The sequence below is a fragment of the Nomascus leucogenys genome, chromosome 7b (genome assembly GCF_006542625.1).
Source record: "Nomascus leucogenys isolate Asia chromosome 7b, Asia_NLE_v1, whole genome shotgun sequence".
NCBI classification, from domain to species: Eukaryota; Metazoa; Chordata; class Mammalia; order Primates; family Hylobatidae; genus Nomascus; species Nomascus leucogenys.
In genome coordinates, this window is record NC_044387.1 from 79,444,312 (window position 1) to 79,459,699 (window position 15,388).

At 42.8% G+C, this 15,388-nt stretch overlaps 1 protein-coding gene across 5 annotated transcripts in view; it reads left to right on the forward strand.

Moving 5' to 3' along the window:
* FNIP2 (folliculin interacting protein 2) overlaps window positions 1-15,388 on the forward strand; it is a 135,932-nt gene that overhangs the window by 96,590 nt on the left and 23,954 nt on the right. For all 5 annotated transcript variants that reach the window (XM_012508242.2, XM_003257911.3, XM_030816274.1 and 2 more), the window contains 2 exons: window positions 3,529-4,843; window positions 5,732-5,888. In XM_012508242.2, the coding sequence (XP_012363696.2) occupies window positions 3,529-4,843; window positions 5,732-5,888 (1,472 nt within the window). The remainder of the gene's footprint in view (window positions 1-3,528; window positions 4,844-5,731; window positions 5,889-15,388) is intronic.

Below are 15,388 nucleotides of genomic sequence, written 5' to 3' on the forward strand. Positions count from 1 at the left end.
TTCTCCTGGTTTATTTTTGTTTCTGTCTATATAGTCCCCTACCTCTCTAACCCCCTTTCTTTCACCATGCTTCCTTTACAGGGCTTCTAAATTCTCTCAGCTTCTCCACCTCATTCTTTTCTCTCCTCTTTCTAGTTTCCAACTTTTCACTATTGTTCCCCTCAACAGTTCTTTCCTTTCTTCTCCCTCTTCCTCCCTCTTTGTTTTCTTTTTCTCTACATGTTTATCCTCCTGGCTGTTACCTCCTCTCCTTCTCCATCCTCTTTTGGCTTCACCCCAGTTCTCTATCATTTTGCACCTCTCTAACATCCCATCTTTTTTCTTTCTGCTTTCCCTTCTCTCTGTTCTTCCCTCCTTCTGCCTAGTTTCTTCTGTCTGTTCCTCTGCTCTCTCTGTCTCTCCCTCCCTGAGTCTCCACTCTGTGTCCCTGTTGGCCACCGTTGCTTTCTGTGTCCTCCTTTCCTGTGACCTCTCCTCCTACTTCATCCAGCACCTTTCCTGCTTCCATGCACTCTGTCTTTGGCCTATTTCACTTGGAAGCACTCTTGACTCCTTCACTTTTTCTTCTGCTTTTTCCCCATTTGCCTCTCTTTTAAATTTTTATTTCTAATTGAGGTAAAAAGCATATAACAACGTTTATTATCTTAACTATTTCTAAGTGTACAGTTCAGTCATGTTAAGTACATTCACATTGTTGTGCAATTTCTACGTTTTAAAAAATTATTTCATGAAAACAAATCTACTCTAAAAATTAGCTTCAATTATCCAAGACTCAAAAAAAATTGAACTTCCAGTAAATATTTAATATTATGGGTCTATTGTTTTAAAAATGCTTTATTTTATGAAGTTTGGCTATAATGTAATAGCACTGTTTCCACTCACATTGCACTCATTATTTTATATAGTTTAAATGATTATAAATTGTATGTTTAATAACCTTCCATGTTTTACCATTTCCATTTATTCCTTAGTTATTAAAATATACAATACTCAAATGCATTGCTAAAAAAGAATATTCTAAGTGGTCTTTCCCCTGTAGTTTGTTATACCAGATTTTGGATAAGTAATGCTTCTTCTTTATTAATATTGAAACTGATTTAACAAAAAATACTTCATGAATTCCTGAAATGACTGTTGATATCCTGCAGCAATAGGCAGATGTAATCAAAGTGTTAACAGCAATGAGCTCTTAGAAAGGTTTTCTCAAACAAAAGTCCTAGCTTCAGCCTACAATTCTGAGTTACTCTCTTGAATTCTAGGCTGATTTCTCAGTCACTTGCAAAGGCCTCTCAGTTAAAGCTCTATCAGCCTATAATCTAGTTATTTTATAGAGAGGATTGTTTATTATTATTTCTGTCTTGCCCTTTGAATGTTCTTAGGAACCGTACACGAGGGAATACTTGCAGAAGGAGGTATTTCTTAATGGGTCCCAGGGGGAGGTACTTTCCGATGGTTCTCGTAACTTTTTTTCCATGCTCATCTATTTTAATTAGTTTTATCTAGTATATGCCCTTATAACTGCTTTCCCTCCTCTCTAGATGCATTCCTCAGAGGGGTTCTAACTTCCTACATTCTGATTTGTACTGATTACCATGTATCAGTTCTCCTTTATTTAGTATCTTTTCAGCTTTTGATTTGTTCCAACATTCTGGTTATTCTTTTTTTTTTTTTTTTTTCTTTTTTGAGACAGAGTCTTGCTCTGTTGCCCAGGCTGGAGTGTGGTGGCGTGATCTCGGCTCACTGCAGCCTCTGCCTCCCGGGCTCAAGCGATTCTCCCGCCTCAGCCTCCCGAGGAGCTGGGTTACAGGTGTCTGCCACCACGCCTGGCTAATTTTTGTATTTTGGGTAGAGACGGGGTTTCACCTTGTTGGCCAGGCTGGTCTCGAACTCCTGACCTCAAGTGATCCGCCCACCTTGGCCTCCCAAAGTGCTGGGATTACAGGTGTGAGCCACCGTGCCCAGCCCTCTTATTATTCTTTAATGGATTTCTAACTCCAGTTTGGTTATACAAAGATACAATGAGATACATCTTTTTTATGAGATGGAGTTTTGCTCTTGTAGCCCAGGCTGGAGTGCAGTGGCGACACCTTGGCTCGCTGCAACCTCTGCCTTCCGGATTCAAGTTATTCTCCTGCCTCAGCCTTCCTAGTAGCTGGGATTACAGGTGCCCGCCACCACGCCTGGCTAATTTTTTGTATTTTTGGCAGAGACGGGGTTTCAGGCTGGTCTCGAACTCCTGACCTCAGGTGATCCATCCGCCTCAGCCTCCCAAAGGGCTGAGATTACAGGCATGAGCCACCACACCCAGCTGAGATACATCTTTAGGGTCTTAACACAGTGCCTGTCCAGTTAGTAAACATAGGTTCTTTATTATAATTTTCCATCTTCTTATCAAATGTATAACTTATCATAAAATGTAATAATCAAATTATCAAATGCAGTAGTGTTAATAGTTAGGCACTTAAGTACTTTTGATGAAAAGCTTATTGCTGGGTGGTTGGATGACACATTTGCCCTTATTGTCTCCTCCTTAAGCTGACTGTAGAGCTCACGGTACATTAGTCAGTTTTTAATCAACTTGTCAGGATATAACTAATGGGACATATTTTTTTCCAGTTGAATTTTCTTTTTTTTTCCGAGACAGAGTCTCATGCTGTCGCCCAGGCTGGAGTGCTGTGGTGCCATCTCGGCTCACTGCAACCTCTGGCTTCCAGGTTCAAGCAATTCTCCTGCCTCGACCTCTCGAGTAGCTGGGACTACAGGTGCACACCACCACGCTCGCCTAATTTTTGTATTTTGGGTAGAGACGGGGTTTTGCCATGTTGGCCAGGCTGCTCTCAAACTCTTGACCTCAGGTGATTGCCTGCCTCAGCCTCCCAAAGTGCTGATATTACAGGCATAAGCCACTGCGCCTGGCCCAGTTGAATTTTCAAGCGAAATGAAATAAAACCTTCAGACTCATTCATGACTAAGTGATTTTCTTCTTGTTAATCAAGCTGATTCTACTTGGTGTGTGTATGCGTATTAAGATAATTCTATGTAGACCACCTCATTAAGCATTTTGAATTAATTCACTGCACTTCTGTTGAGAAATTCCTGAATTTGGATTTTATCCCAAGGCCCAATGTCCTGGGATTCTTCCAACAAATTCTTATTATTCTAGTTTCCAAGATGTAGTATTAGATCTGGTCACATATTCAGAGCTCTGGCTTTAGCCTTCTTTGGGCCATCTCATTGGCTGACCCATTGAGCTGCAGGGAAGACCCAGCAGGCACTGGGAGGGGCTGTGTGCACAGCAGCACAACTCCCACACATCAGGGGTGGTGGGCCACAGCCTGTGTCCAGGCTGACTCGCGTACAGTAGCAAAACTAAAACGTGGTCCTTACTAGAAAGTAGAAATCAGGAGTCTGAAGCAGGGACTCCAGATTGGGAATGTAAGTTATCTATTTTGCTTTTGTAAAGACTGATATATCTGTGACATGCTAACCCCAGAGACCACTGCCTTTGTGTCCACCTTTGCTCTCTAGGTGATCTTTACGGAGCCATAGGCTCTCCAGTGAGACTGACTCGCACCGTAGTGGTAGGGAAGCAGAAGGACTTAGTCCAGCGCATACTTTATGTCCTGACCTACTTTCTCCGTTGCTCTGAGCTACAAGAGAACCAGCTGACCTGGAGTGGCAATCATGGTGAAGGTGACCAAGTTTTAAATGGGAGCAAGATCATAACAGCCTTGGAGAAAGGAGAGGTGGAGGAGTCTGAGTATGTGGTCGTTACGGTGAGGAATGAGCCCGCTCTTGTACCCCCCATCCTACCACCAACAGCAGCTGAGAGACAGAACCCCTGGCTGGCAGGGTTTCCTGAGAGCCCAGAGGGCACTGACAGTAGAGACCTGGGTCTTAAACCTGACAAAGAAGCTAACAGGAGGCCAGAGCAGGGTTCTGAGGCTTGCAGCGCAGGGTGCCAGGGGCCAGCATCAGACGCTTCCTGGAAACCTCAGAATGCATTTTGTGGGGATGAGAAAAATAAAGAGGCACCGCAAGATGGCTCTTCAAGGCTTTCCAGCTGTGAAGTTTTGGGGGCAGGAATGAAGATGGACCAGCAAGCTGTCTGTGAGCTGTTGAAAGTGGAGATGACTACGAGACTGCCAGACCGGTCAGTGGCCTGGCCTTGCCCTGACAGATATCTCCGGGAGAAACCTTCCTTAGAAAAGGTCACTTTCCAGATTGGAAGCTTTGCATCTCCAGAGGCTGACTTTGAAAGCCGCATGAAAAAAATGGAGGAACGGGTGAAGGCCTGTGGCCCCTCCTTGGAGGCCAGGGAGGCCGCTGATGCGGCTCAGGACCCACAGGTTTCTAGGAGCCCTTTCAAACCTGGCTTTCAGGAGAATGTCTGCTGTCCTCAGAATCGGCCTTCAGAGGGGGATGAAGGCGAGTCTGACAAGGGTTTTGCAGAGGACAGAGGCAGCAGAAACGACACAGCAGCAGATGCTGCCGGGCAGCTCAGCCACGCTGCTGACTTGGGCGCAGCCTCCCACAGTGCAGCAGGAACGGGAGGGAGGAGGCTGGAGGCGGCTAGAGGTTTGTATGTGAAGGCTGCGGAAGGACCTGTGCTGGAGCCTGTTGCCCCCAGGTGTGTCCAGCTCGTGGCTGGTGCGAATATCCCCTGTGGGGATGACAACAAGAAGGCCAACTTCAGGACTGAAGGAGACATTCCCCGAAATGAAAGCTCGGATAGCGCCCTGGGAGACAGTGACGACGAAGCCTGTGCTTCAGCCATGCTAGATCTGGGTCACATTGGTGACAGGACTGGAGGGTCCTTGGAAGTGGAGCTGCCTCTGCCAAGGTAACTCCAGCAGGCTGGGAAGTAGAGGGAACCGGGTTCAAATCCCACTTTCCTGGCCTGACACCTGTGATCTTGTTAGCTACTACTGTTGTCTGCTTTACACACAGTATCTTTTTTTCCACAAAGTACTAGAAGTATTATTAATTCTGTACAAACGGTTTCCCACCTGTCCTTCTTCCAAGGATGGTCACCGGCTTAGCACCACTGAGCTCACTGGGGCAGGTGGCCAGTGGTTGTCTTTGCAGCTGTCGTGACCCTCTGGGGGAGCTAAAGGATGTGGTGGAGATGGGGGAGGGGGAATAGGGAGTTTAATTTTCTGTCAACTGCAGAGAAGGTCCGTGGCTGGCAGCAGATGCCTTGCTTCAGAGGTGGTGGATTACACTCGCCGTGTGGCCTCTCCCCTGCCGATCAGAGCAGCGTGAGGTGGTTGGGAAACAACACCTCTTTCTTAACACTCCATCAGGTTGATTATTTGGTCTGTGATGACTGAAAGCAGTAATTAGAAATTTCTTCTGTTCTTCCGCACTGTCGTGGGCACCACTCTGTGCAGATATGTCAGATTCCTAAAGCCAGGCTTTTGGCAAGAGCCCTTCCTGAAACATTTTCTTTGGTCAGTATTTTGACACAGACTGCCTGGTGGATGTCCAATATGAGGTACAAAAACAAACTCATAACTAGCCATGGATATAGTTTTTTTTTTCTTCCAGCCTTCCACTTTAAAAAACTCCCTTTTCTCCCACCTGTGATCCACTTACTTGAGGGTTGGTGACATGGACCACCCTGAATCTATTTTATTTGCCTGTATCATTGGAGTGCTTGTACCAATTATAATGAAAGAAAAAAGTACATTTTCAGCTGTGCATTTTAATGGGCCACATGTTGTTTTAGGTCTCAGAGCATCAGCACCCAGAATGTAAGGAACTTTGGCCGCTCACTTCTGGCGGGCTACTGCCCCACATACATGCCTGATCTTGTGCTTCATGGGACCGGCAGTGACGAGAAGTTGAAGCAGTGCCTGGTGGCCGACCTTGTCCACACAGTCCATGTAAGTGATCCCAGTGTGGAGCCGCTGGCTGCTGACAACAGGTGTTTAGACTGAAGAGAGACTAGTTAAGGGATTGTTTCTGGAGATGTGGGCAGGATTATGGGAACCAGCTAGAGCTAGTGAGGCACCTGGGGCCTAGCAGCAGCTGGAAGCTAGAAGCACACCTGGGCCTGACAGAGTAAGGGGAGGGTGCGTGACATCAGAGCCCTGGAGAGCCTGAGCCAGGATGAGGGGCGGCCTGGCTGCAGGAGCAGTGAGGAGGGGGTGACTTCCTGCCATCCCTCCTCCCATTCTCTGATCTCTTTCTGGTGCCTCTCATTGGCTGAGCCCGGCTGAAAGCCAGAGAGCAGGGGCACAGCTGATGCAGACACAGCCTTGTGGTGCATAGAGGTCAGCCTCCTGGGGCCCAGAATAGGACACAGAAGGGCAAGGAGCTGCTCTGGGGGTGGTGGGTTAGCAGACAGGCTGGGCAAATGGAATAAACAGCACAGATGGTGACAATTATATGCCGTCATGGTGAGGACCGAAGAGGTGTCACATGTGGTTTGTTTTTTATCTGATGCTTAAGCAAGTTCCTAAAAGTAATTTATTTTAACTGATTTGTCATTAAGTTCACTTTGATGGCTGTATGAGGATGACTGTATAGAGATTAACAAGTCTTACTGGAAAATTGCCTAGTGGCTGCTATTAAGTGCTTTTCTGCTATCTGCAGTGCAACAGGAACTAAGCAGTTAAGGAAACTGTCAATCTGATGGGCCTGTTTTTAATTGAGCTGTTATTGGGCAGATGTGCAAAAATAGACATTTTGTATTAGAAACATTTTGTATCTTGTGCAATAGGGAAAGTCCTCATCGCATTAAGAAAATCAGAATTTGGCCTGTTACCTTCCTCCTTGGCCAAGAAGTATTTTTTTTTGAGGTGGAACAAAAGGCATTGCATGTTATCTTTGGCCTTGAGCATCTCCTCTGTGAAGACTAAACATCAGACACAGGCTAAACAGGCTAAGTATATTTATGTGAAGTGGGAAAAAAACTCAGTAGTGAAGCAGATGTCATCATAACCTCCCTCAATGGGGAGGGCTAAGAGATGAGGATAGGGCCATCCAAAGCTGGGGAAAGCCAGCCCAGTGTACACGTGTGTGGCCAAACGTTCCTAACCCCACCCCTGCTTTGTGGTCACACGCCACCCCTCACCAGGATACTCCTGGAATGAAGCTATGAAGTTGCTTTTGTCTCTATAATATCATAATTATTTAATATCATAATTTCTCTTTATAGTTATGAACACCATGTAGTCATTTATCATTTCATGAGTCCATGCATCAATGACCCCTGTAAGAACAATGCCCTCATTGTATAACGCTATCTAAGTTGTCCAAAATGACGTCCCATGCTTTGGCAATTTCACAGGCTGTATTTATGTGTGTTTAGTAACTGCCTATAGCATTAAGGCACCTTTTCTGTCCGCTCCTATTGTTTATATTCACACATGCCAAACTGTGAGTTGTTTTTTTTTTTTTCTGCTCTGCTATCATTTTGATTTCTAACAATATTGGTGTTGGTTATTGCACTTTCCTTCCATGAAGCCCAGTGAGCTGCTTCTGACAGAGGTACCAAGAGACTACAGGGGAACTAACGGGATTGTCCTCAGTGACATCAGTTTTACCAGCTGGGCACTTTGTTTGAATGCCCTGGATTTACTCACTGACCACTCTGGAAATGCAATCTGTTGATTGATAACCCTCCTTGAACTTATCTGTAAAACCATTCATGAAATATTTTATGTTTCCATAGGCTGGCAAGTTCTCATTTTTGTGTATTAGATGTTCATGGTGACCCTCTGGCTCTGTAATTCTTTTATTTGAAAAAACACAACCATGTTTACTCTGTCATTACTCTTCAAGCTTTTTCATATTTCATTTTCCCTTCCTTTTAGAAGGAGTGTTTTTACACTGTAGCTTTTCTCATTTCTTTATGCAATCACCCTGAGAGATCGAAAGTTATTAAGCGTAATAACCTATATTGTGTCAAATTGTGGGTACATCCAAAGTGCAGCCATGCGTGGGTGTTAATAGGAAATTCCAAAGGGTTCGTAAAAATATCTTCAGAAGTTTAATACATTCAGAATGTATCCAATTAGCATTAGTGGATTTCTAATTTCACTTGACACATTCATCATAATGAATTTTGCTTTTGAAGTAGTGTTCTGTTTAAACTCCCTCTCAGACTGGCGCTCTGGTCTATGGCAGTGTTTTGTTTTTTGTTTTTTTTTTTTAAAGGCTTACTTTCAACATCCATTTACAAACATTTGTTGAAAAATATTTTAGGAGTATTTGTTTAAACATTATACTGAATTTACTGCTCCATAAAGCCTAGTGAATATGTAAATTCTTGAGTATGTTGCCAGAAAAAGAAGCAGAGATCCAAAAACAAGTATATGACCAGAGTTAGAGCTGAAATAATAGCTTGTTGAAGAAGAGAAAATTGTAATAAATTGCTTTATCATAGCTTGCTTTCAAAACCTATTTTTTAAGTTGGGCACAGTGGCTCATGCCTGTAATCCCAGCACTTTGAGAGGCCAAGGTGGGTAGATCACTTGAGCTCAGGAGTTCAAGACCAGCTTGGGCAACATAGCAAGACTTCATCTCAAAAATAAAATAGCATTTAAAAAAACAAAAACAAAAAACCTATTTTTTGAACATTAATTTCAGTGTTCATGCTAGATTTCAGCAGGTTTTGGTACTCATAATTCTTTTTAGAGAAGGATTTTTAACTGTTTAAAAGCAGTTGATTCCGGTTATTGATCTCTTTTCTAGACCTGTGCACAATTTGGATTTTATAATCTGTCTTATGTAAATTAAATGTGGTGTTTTTTTTGTTGTTTTGTTTTTGTTTTGTTTTGTTTTGTTTTTTTGAGATAGGATCTTCCTGTATTGCCCAGGCTGGACTCGAACTGGGCTCATGTGATCTTGCCTCATTCTCCCAAGTAGCCAGGATTATAGGTACAGGCCACTGTACCTGGCTCTAAATGTACACTTTTATAACTGCTAGTGTGGAGTTTTTCTCTCATTGAGAAATTGCTTTGTAAAGCTTCCAATATTAAGAATTTTTTTGTGCTTTTCTTATCCTAGTCTCTTATGAAAGAAAGATATAGTAACTTTATTTCATCAATTTTCATTTTTATTACTGACTTTCACATATCAAGATTCAGAAGTTCTTTAAATATTTAAACACGTATTCTTGTTTAGTCCATATACTACCTCTTTTCTGTCATTTGAACTCTCTCTGCCTCCTAACATATAGGTTATACAGCTGCCTTAAATTAGTGTAATGTAATACGGTTTCAGTTTTTTTCTTGCCACATCTTGTGCATTCTTTCCTCTGTTTTCCTTTTGACTTTAAATGGAAAGAGAGCGGGCGTATGCGCCAGCAGCATTCTATGCCTGTGACTCCTGAGTAGCCTTTTCCCTCTCCTTTTCCCTCTTGTGTCTGGCCTGTGAATACAGCTGACGGGGTTACTGTTGGGGTTATTGTGGGGCAGTGTAAGGTGATGAAGATCTCACTGACTTAGTGTTGATGGCTTGAGTTTGAGTCCCGGTATTACCACTCGTTTGTTGATAATCTTAGGTAAATAAACTGGCATTGCTAAGCCCCAGAAAAATGTATTTAGTGGAACAGATGAAATATGATTCAGTGGTTAGGAAGTTAACTTCTGAAGACAGACAAACCTAAGTTTGAATCATGGTTCACCCCTTAGTGGCTTTGTGGCCCTGGGCAAGTTTCTTTAATTTTCTTATCTATACTGTGAACAGTACTTACGTCATAGGTTTGGTCTGAAGATTCTGTGAGATAATGCATATCAAGTGGTTAGCGCATTGCCTGGCACATTGTTAAGTGCCCAATAAATGTGGGCCAGATGTGATAGCTCACCCCTGTAATGCCAGAGCTTTGGGAGGATCCTTTGAGATGGGAGGATCCTTTGAGATCAGCCTGGGCAATATAGCAAAATCCCATCTCTAGCAAAAAAAAAAAAAATAGCTAGGCATGGTGGCGCATGCCTGTAGTCCCAGCTACCCAGGAGACTGAGGCAGAAGGATTGCTTAAGCCAGATGTTCAATGCTTCAGTGAGCTATGATCATTGCCACTGCACTCTAGCCTGGGCAACAGAACAAGACCTCATCTCAGTTAATAATAATATATGTGAAAGTGCTTTGTAAATGATACAGCAATATATCATGTTTTTAATATGGGAGAGTAGAATGACAACCATTATTTTCGTAAAAAATGAAAATTACTGTCAGAGATAAGAAAGCTCTATATGGGCCAGGCACGGTGGCTCATGCCTGTAATCCCAGCACTTTGGGAGGCCAAGGTGGGCTGATTGCCTGAGCTCAGGAGTCTGCGACCAGCCTGGGCAACACGGTGAAACCCCGTCTCTACTAAAATACAAAAAAAGAAAAAGGTAGCCATGTGTGGCAGCAGGCGCCTGTAGTCCCAGCTACTTGGGAGGCTGAGGCAGGAGAATTGCTTGAACTCGGGAGGCAGAGAGGTTGCAGTGAGCTGAGATCACGCCACTGCACTCCAGCCTGAGCAGTAGAGTGAGACTCTGTCTCAAAAAAAAAAAAAAAAAAAAAAGAAAAGAAAAAAAAGAAAGCTATATGCGTATGTACTTAGAATTCTCCTAACTAGTCAATGGCCTTGTCAATCCCAGGGGACTACTGTTGGGAATGATTGAACAGAACCTGTACACACATTCATTGAGTGCTAAAAACATTCACTTTTGCTTTGCCCAGGAGCAGACTGGACAGCTCTAACTCTGCAGGGCAGGGTCATCAAGACCAAAATTAACACTAGATTTTTATGTTTTTTAAAACAACTATGCTCCAGGGCTTAAGGCATTTTACAGAATAATTTATAAGATGAAGTAACCATTGGATACAGCAGCCTCTTCCATTTAATTTTAAGCATAGCAACAGATTGACTCCAGAAATATCATGCAGGAATCAGTAGCACAGATAAAGAGCTTTGCTAAAAGCCTGGCTGTGATCTATATATGTATGCCCATGAATACCTAATTAGTCCATGCAGTGCAATCAACCTGTAGGACTATAAAAGAACAGCAAGTCCCTTCAAATGGTAAATCATTACTTAAGTAACACAGATAACATTAAATACCTCAGGTCAGCAACAACCTTAAAATCAATAGGATACAAAGAAAACATCTATGTAGGACAAATCCACTATTTTGGAACATCTCTCGTTGTTTTCTTTTCCCCATGTTTGGATAATAAACATGGCAGTGCCTCTGGCCTCTAGCACTGTCTTCTATAGCCACAGCCCTCAGTGCAACACTACCTATGTCCACTGGCCTATGGAGCACTTTTAAAACTACATATTTTGACCTATAAATGGGTTTTGATTACCAGTTTTTTTAATGATATAGAACCAAAATCATCACACATTAGGCTTCTTATTGATTAGTGAAACCTTTGTATTATGTGTGTATTTATACACACGTGCACACATGTCACACTTGTATGCATATGGCATGTCATGCCAGGTTATGTCATATAAGCATGTATGCCAGGTCATGATGTTAAAATGTATTTCTTATCATGGATTGTGGTTAAAAAAAAATACTGATCTCTGGGTATCCCCAACTCCAATCTGAAATCATTGTGATTCTCTCGCCTTCTCAATGTGACTAGTCTTTTTAAAGTTCCTTTTGATCTTCCCAAATGGCATCCCTGTGTCCACTTTACCCGCTTCCATCACCTTGTGCAGTGCTGCAAGAGGACTTTCTAAAGCATGAGACAATCATTTACTCTTTTGCCTGAATAGCTTCCTATTTTCTAAGAGACTAAACTCCATAGCTGGAATTGCCCCTTTTATGTCCTTCAAATACACACACATACCCCTCTATCTCCTCTTATGCCCCAGTAACACTGTTTGCCATTCTTTAAATAGTCCACCTTTCCTCACACCTCTCTGCCTATCAGATCATGCTTTCTTTGCCTAGGACACTATTGAACAAACTTTTTTACATTTTTGAAGACCCATTTCATATGTTGCCTCTTCTTCAAAATCATTCCAGGCCCCATTTCCCTGTTCTGTTCCAGATGTGTTCCTCTACTAGGGCTGCAGGTGCCTTGAAGCAGAAAGCAGGGACTTTATTTTCCTTATATCCCCAGCACCTCACCTGGTGCCTGGCACATAGAAAGTGCTTACTAACGTTAGTTGACTCTTCCCCATAAAACTGGGGTTAGAGTCATGTGTGTGTATTACTTTAGTGTTGGCCCTTTCTTCTGAAGTAAAGAGAAATGGGAGATGGCCTTTCTTTAAAGAAACTTAAAGGGGAAGAGTAAGATGTTTAGACATGCCTGCAGCTCTGTGTGTTCATTGTCGTTACCTAAAGGAAAATAAAAGCTTATTATAGGTCTCTTGGGCTTCATGTCTCTTGCATCGTGTCAGAGTTAGACACATGTCTAATTTTGATGTTTTTCCTAAAATGTTTTACTACCTATAAGATATTTGAATATCTGTGCCATTCTCTGCAAAAAAGCTACCAACCCTCTCTCATTTTATTTTGGAGTTGCACATTTCATCATGCAACTTGATTCTGATACCCTTTCTGACCTTGAGCACCTCTTCTCAACTTCCAACTGAATTTTACTCAGCAAGTGGTCAGCCTGACAGTGCAGCCATTCCAGGAGTTATGTACGGTGTCTTCAAGGCCACGGGCTGAATTTGGGCCCTAGTCTGGTGAGCACAGGCACAGATACACAGAAGATCAGACATTTTCCCGACACCCCTCCAGACCATCTTGCCACACTTTGGACCCTTTCTTCTTTCCCTCTACCCCTAAGTCTTCATACTGTCTTCATGTATACCTACCAGGATCCCTCAGCAATGTCCCAAGGTCCAAAATGATTAATTTTCCTCTTGCTCTTGTTTACCTTAGTATAACTCTTAAGCCTTTAGTGACTGACATTAAACCTGTTTCCAAGAGAAAAACTTCTGATAAGCAAATGCTTTTAGAGTTATGATAAGGCCATATGTGATTGTTACCCCTTCTGGTATTTTCATGTGTTAAAAATATGTTTGATGCACTAGAAATCTCTGGTGGTGGCACTTCAGGTGGTTGAGATAACTTGTGTCACCTGATGGGGCAGAGAAGCTGGAGATGCTTTTGGGTCAGAGTGGGGAGAATCACACCTGAGAGATTTATTGGTTGAAATACACTTATCAGGTACCTTTTATGTGCTTGGTACTGTGTTTATAGCAGTAGTCAAAATCTGAAGTAGAATTAGCCGGGGTGTGGTGGCTGTGTGCACAAGGTCCCAGCTACTCAGGAGGCTGAGGTGGGAGAATGATTTGAGCTCTGGAGGTCGAGGCTGCAGTAAGCTATGGTGGAGCCACTACACTCCAGCCTGGGTGAAAGAGGGAGACCCTGTCTCCTCCCCCACCCCCCTCACCCCCCCCCACCCCCGCCAGCCAAAAAAAAGATCTGAGGTGGGAGGATTCCAGCAACATGTACTAAACTGGTGTGGATGGCATGCCTCCCCTTTAAAACTATATAGTGGTGGATAAAATATCACCATCCTCATTGCTGCCCCATTGTTATAATTCCTGTGCATGAAAAAAAAATGGAAATCCTTTTGTGCCAGAGATAAATGGAAACCTAAACCAAAGCAGTAAGCATGAGCTTGTCCTCCAGGATTTCAGTCTTGATGCAGGTCCTAGGAATTGGGTGCTGAGTTCTCAGATTCACCCAAGGATGAGAGACTGTGGTCTGTGTGCATGTAAGGCTTGAGACCTGGAATCAAGCCCCTTACCTAAAGCCTGGAGCTTCAAAGAACTATTCTTCCATGAAAAGGAGACTAGAAATCACCAGACATAAGCAGTGAAGCAGCAAAGAAACAGGCTGGAAACAGGTTAGGGAAAATAAAGTCACCCATGAGAAATCAAAACCCCCGGTCTGTGCTATTTGTGGGTTTCAGGTCCAGATTTATTCTACCCGAGTGATTTGCGAATCCCTACCCAAGAAATAAACATAAAACCAGGAGCATAGAAACCTTTAGGAGTCTGGCAGAAGGAAGCACACTACTTTAGACACTTCCACAACCACAGGCTCATGAGACGCATATAGGAAAATGAAACATAGCTCCAGTAAGATAGGCCCACATTCAGAAATTACAAACATATGTGGGAAACCAGGAACTCATCATGAGTGGAGAGCAAGCACATACAAGCAGGAGAATCAGCACTCCTCCAATCGGCAATAACTATTAAAGTAGCCATGTTTAAAATGTTTATGGTGATAAAAAGAAGGAATTGGAACCTTAAAAAAAGAGAGGATAATGTGGTAAATGATCATTTAGATTCGTATAAGAACTAAAAACAACTTCTAAAATTGAAAAATAGTCCCTGAAATTAAAACTCCAGGTATAGGTTAAAGAACAGAGCAGATTAAATACAGCTAAAGATAATTAGAATTTGAAATGGAGGCTACTTAAGAAATTATGTTTTTGAGCTCTGAGACAAAAAGACATGAAAAATATCAAAGAGCAAGTAAAAGATGTGGTGGCCAGAATGAAAAGACTTTATAGCATATGCAGAAAGAGAATAGAGAAAATGAGGGAAAGTAATATTCAAAGAAAGAATGGCTGGCATTTTTCAGGTTAAGTAAGCACACTGACTCCCAAGTAGGGAGAATATTAACAAATTCACACTTAACAACTGGACATCAAAGATAAACTCGTAGAAGTAGCCAGAGAGAAGAAGACGTGGCACCTGTCCTCAGGGAGTTTGCGATCTAACAGGAAATAGAAATAAATCAGCAGTGAAAAATAGCGTGGTCAAGTGTGTGGCAGCAGGAGGCCAGGGTGCTGAGGATGTGCGCACAGGGCGGCTGTGGTGAGGACTCAGCTAGGGTCAGTAGCAGAGTGAGGATGAGAAGCAGGGAAGGGTGCAGGGGATAGCATGGCTTTTTCAGGGAACTGAAGCCCCTTTCGCTGATGACCCGTTCAGCATATCTCAGAGCTGGCTTTGCCACCAACAGGAGGTCTGTCTGTCCCCTCTTTCAGTAAAACTGCTGTCAGGAATATCTACTCAACATGGGATCTAATTAAACTAAAGAGCTTCTGTACGGCAAAAGAAACTACCATCAGAGTGAACAGGCAACCTACAGAATGGGAGAAAATTTTTGCAATCTACCCATCTGACAAAGGGCTAATATCCAGAATCTACAAAGAACTTAAACAAATTTATGAGAAAAAATCAAACAACCCCATCAAAATAGTGGGCAAAGGATGTGAACAGACACTTCACAAAAGAAGACATTTATGCAGCCAACAGATACATGAAAAAAAGCTCATCATCACTGGCCATCAGAGAAATGCAAATCAAAACTACAATGAGATACCATCTCACACCAGTTAGAATGGCGATTGTTAAAAAGTCAGGAAACAACAGGTGCTGGAGAGGATGTGGAGAAATAGG